Genomic DNA, 4851 nt, shown 5'->3' on the forward strand with positions numbered 1-4851 from the left:
GAGAATTTGACACGGGCACGGCATCAAAAGTGAAGAGTCCGCGCAACTTAGGTTATGCCCTATACTCATTTTCCTCCATCTTTTCGATGTTGTTCTAATCGCTACCAACTCATCAGACAGTATTGTTCATTCTTCATTCTTACTCGCTTCATCGCCTCCCATTACATACCAGTACACTTCCTCTGACTCGCTTATCGTAACCAAGACCTGAAACTTTGCGACCAAAGAGGTCGTGGAGCCTCAAACAGTCACTATAAATCATGGAAATTCTCGTACCTTTAGGCATGTCTATGACGCTGCTGTTTATAATTAAATAACACAAAGGATGACAAAAGAGTAGAAGAATAGTCTATTTTTTATGACAATTTGTGGGGCTATATAAAATGAACCAATATGCCTAGGATGTTAACTAGTTACCAACCTCTTGTCCAACGTTTTACATTTAAAAAGCAAAATGTACTAGGTATTGCCAAGTGTTGTATCTTTGTCATTTGTAGATGACAAATCTTTGTCATTGGCTTTTGAAAAATACACTACAGGCACATACATGGTACATACGTGGACCTTCAGTGTTGATTCACGTATGTGCCACATAGACACTAAGGTTGCCAAAAATATGGTTTTAATTAGTCCAGGGGTAATAGGACCCTCCTAAAGTTCGGGTGTGTCTCAGCAATTTCGTGTATAGTTTAGGGTGGAAACAGAACATTTTCCCATTTTTGAAAGATTTGTCATACAGGGAGGACCACATAAAGAACATTATGTAGCTGGAGTTGATAGCAGCAATGAAACGAAATGCAGGTAGTGAACCAACTGATCTACTAAGATTCACCTACTTCGCACTTTTATAACTTGGGAATTACCTCTGTTGTGCGTAGAGGGGTAAACTTTGTTATTTGTATTTCATGGTTATTCTTTCCTATTTGTGTCATGACTCAAGTCTACAACTTGGACAAGATATAATGCTTAGAACCATAAGTGATCCCAAGTGAACCCTTGATACTGACATCTTATTAACATCACACATTTAAAACAACCGAGCGGAAGCTTAAGCATCGTACTCTACTACACCGATGAGTTACTAGGACAGCTAACTCTAAACAACTGAAAGAAGGCTAGCTAGTAGGTAGTGGAGTACGTTGTCTTGATTGTCGAGGGCCTGTGTTTGTCGTTGTACTAGTTGTATTGTCATAATTCTTTTATTTATATTTATCATCGTCTATCCTTTAATTTATTGTCTTTTTGATTATCCCACTATTTTGTTGTTGTTATGTTTTCTACATATTTACCTTCTTCGTTGCGCTTGGATCTGTTGCAATTGAGCCGAGGACCTTTTGGAAACACTCTCTCTACCATGGGTAGTGATAAGATCTGGTGTATACTCTACCCTCCCCAGACCCCACTTGTGGAATTTCATTGGGTATGTTGTTGTTGTCATCATTATAAATGTTCATCAAAAGAGTGGGACATGCATTGATGTTTTTCTCAGATGTGTGTATCACATGTTGAGCCCAGAACTGTGACATCATTATAGGAGAATGCATGTTGATAATAAGGAAGTATCAGACAAGTATTTTATTCCACAATAAGCAATAAACTCATTTTTCACATCTTGTTCCTATGGCTACTACCAACTCATCAGACAATGAAGTGATTGTGTCCATAGTGCCATTTCCTGATTACAGCCATCTCAATAACCTCTTCGATCTTGCACGCTTCATTGCGTCCCATAATATACCAGTATACTTCCTCTCCGTTGCTGATATGAACCAAGATTTGAAACTCCGCGTCCATGGTGGTCTCAGAGCCTCAAACATCCATTTCGAGGACCTCTTAGTAAAAGATGATGATCCAGCTGGTCGAGATCCGATTCTAATGTTTCTTAAAAAACTCAGGGAGCCCGTTCTTAAAACATGCCTTGAACTCACCACCAATGCAAAGAGGTTAGTCGTAATTCATGACAATATAATGACCGAACATATATGGGAAGTCAATACATTCCCAAACGTCATGTCGTATATCTTCCATGTCGGGTCGGCTTTTAACAGATATTATTTGCTCCAACAAAGTATTCCTGACATAGTTGATGATGATCATGTCAAACTGGTCGAGCAAATGCACGATGAGCTTCTATTGCTGGAGCCGCATGTGAAATTGATGGTTAGAATGGAACATGAGTTGGAGTTCCACTCGGGAGAAGTCATAAACTCGTGCAAAGAAGTGGAAGGTAAGTACACAGATTTACTTGCCAAAGAAAAACGCAAGCCGTCTTGGGTTTTTGGTCCATTTCATATGTTGGTAGAATCACACAACTCTATCTCTTCTTCATCTAGCAACATGACTCGTCATGAATGCCTGGAGTTTCTCGACAAGCAAGATGCTAGCTCAGTAATATTTGTCTCGTTTGGATCGACCACTACATTATCACAAGAGCAGGTCAATGAGCTCGCTCTGGGTTTAGAACAAAGCAACCATAGATTTATTTGGGTACTAAGAAAAGGATCTAACGATAAGGAGAAACTCAGAGAGAAGGACGGAAAGATTGAACTACCGGAAGGGTTTGAAAAGAGAGTGGAAGGAAGAGGAATGTTGATAAATTGGGCGCCACAGTTGGAAATCTTGAGGCATTCATCTACGGGTGGTTTTTTGAGTCACTGTGGGTGGAGTTCTTGTATCGAGAGCATTAGCATGGGAGTACCTCTAGCAACTTGGCCAATCAATTACGATCAGCCTTCTAACGCTGTATATGTAACTAATGTCCTTAAGATTGGAATATCTGTCAAGAGTTGGGCTCACCGTGAGGAATTGGTAACAGCATCAACCATTGAGAAAGCTGTGAAGACGTTGATGGGCACGACAGAAGGGGAAGAGATGAGGCAAAGGGCAGTGGAATTGAGCAAAAAGATCAAGAGCTCTGTCAGCGATGGAGGACCTGCACGCAAGGAAATGGAATCTTTCATTTCAATTATTATCAAATAACTTCCTGTTTGTGCGTGTGTGATTGTATGATGGTTGTGGGGGGTGGGGGGTGGGGGGTGGTCTGTCTCCTATGATATAGTATCCTTAAAATCAGTGAAGGTAGGTTGAATGTCCTTCCGATTTGTTGTCTCTAAGTTCTATTTCTCCTCCCTTGGAATAAACTTGATAGCAAAAGCCAGAAGTCATATATAGATAATAAGAGTGTATCAGATATGTTCAATCTTCATATCCTTATAGTGAAATTGAAGTGTTTTAAGAACATCATAGCATTGTAGCAGGGTCGATTTCACATATGGTCATAAAGTTTACGCATTCTGTATCAGTAAAATCACAATACTTCTGTTCGTCTCACTAAAGTCACTTAATTGTAATTCAATGCCACTTCAGTAGACTCAAGTTGATCAATTCTGTGTTGGACTCGTCGCCTACTTATGTCACGTCTCTTCCCCATGCCAACTGAAGTGGCCAAAAAGTTGGACAAGTACAGCCAGACAGACCATTGGTGCACTAATGTTGTATCTAGTCCATATGGAACCTCAGTGTGGAGAACGATCAGGAACATTATTAGACGAGTTAACAGAATTGGTTGAGGTAGATGAACAAGGAGAATTATGTAAAATCACCTCAAAGAGTGTCGGCAGGGAACAGGAATCCTAGAAAAGATCGATTGAGACTCCATCCACGGTCCCATGATGATCTGTACGTACTTGTCCTGATTGTTCGTCCCCTTCAAACGCTCAAAACAGAACATCTTGATAATGAAACTAAGGACTTTCTCACCAAACAATTTCACCTCAGGGAACAGGAATCCTAGAAAAGAACGCTAGTAAAACTGTTGCTTTAGACCCCCAAAATCTCGAGTCCTCGGAAAATTTTAATTGTTAATTTTATGATTTCTTTTCTTCTTGACAATATTGATGACGACAACAAAGTACTCGATGTATTTCCACAAATTGGGATCTGGGGACAAAGTGTATGCAGTACATACAACTATCTTAGATGAAGTAAAGAGGTTTTTGATAGTTCTTCGGCTCATGACAGATAACAGTACAACAAACAATCTAAAAGCACACAACAAAATGAGATAACACACAGATAGATAATAAAGGAAACAAGACATCTACAAGTTAATACTATACACTACCTATTCAAAATCACAGACATCATTGAAATATCACGAACAAGAAATTTCAGGCGTAGAGACAAACCAAGCATTCATCCCTACGATCACGATTGAACTCCCACCCACTAATCGTTTGTCCTAATTTGAGTTCTCCGCAGCTTCGTAAGCTATAACTGTTTCATATCATGCATAATCATCACTTTCCTCCGATATTTCTTCGACCTACCTCTACCTACCTAAAACCATCCATAGCCAGCCTCTCACACCTCCGTATTGGAGCATTCGTGCACCTCCTCATCACATGTTTGAACCATCTCAACCTTCTTATCGGTTCTTTCTTTATATTTATTTCTTAATCATGATTATCCTATTCAAATCTCACTCGTGGAATTACATTGATATGTTGTTGACTTGTTGTGTTGTACTCCCTCCGTCCCAAATTACCCGTGGAATATCCCTCTCCAGTATCGGCTCCGGCGAGTCGATGTGGTGGCATGAAAGTTGGGATCATTGGAGGGTGTATGCCTATTTTTGCAAGTTTTATTGTTCTTGCATTTAATTAATTTGGCTAAGTTTTAAATTGTAGGGTTGTTTTTAATTAAACATGTAATGCATGTTGTTGGTCTTTGTTTATTTATTATTAGTAATATTTCATTTGTGGTTTTTTTTAGTTATATTTGACATGTTATTGGAGACACTAAGTAGGTTTTTGTTCAATTTTGCCATAATATTGGAGACATTAGCATTAC

General features: G+C 39.3%; 1 protein-coding gene across 1 annotated transcript; it reads left to right on the plus strand.

Moving 5' to 3' along the window:
* Positions 1-1316: 1316 nt before the first annotated feature.
* Positions 1317-3238, plus strand: LOC107840880 (zeatin O-glucosyltransferase). Its single transcript, XM_047403890.1, has one exon. It carries the CDS (start codon positions 1621-1623, stop codon positions 2977-2979), a length of 1359 nt encoding a protein of 452 aa, XP_047259846.1. The 5' UTR covers positions 1317-1620; the 3' UTR covers positions 2980-3238.
* Positions 3239-4851: the final 1613 nt, after the last annotated feature.

This window comes from Capsicum annuum, unplaced genomic scaffold (genome assembly GCF_002878395.1).
Source record: "Capsicum annuum cultivar UCD-10X-F1 unplaced genomic scaffold, UCD10Xv1.1 ctg49376, whole genome shotgun sequence".
NCBI classification, from domain to species: domain Eukaryota; kingdom Viridiplantae; phylum Streptophyta; class Magnoliopsida; order Solanales; family Solanaceae; genus Capsicum; species Capsicum annuum.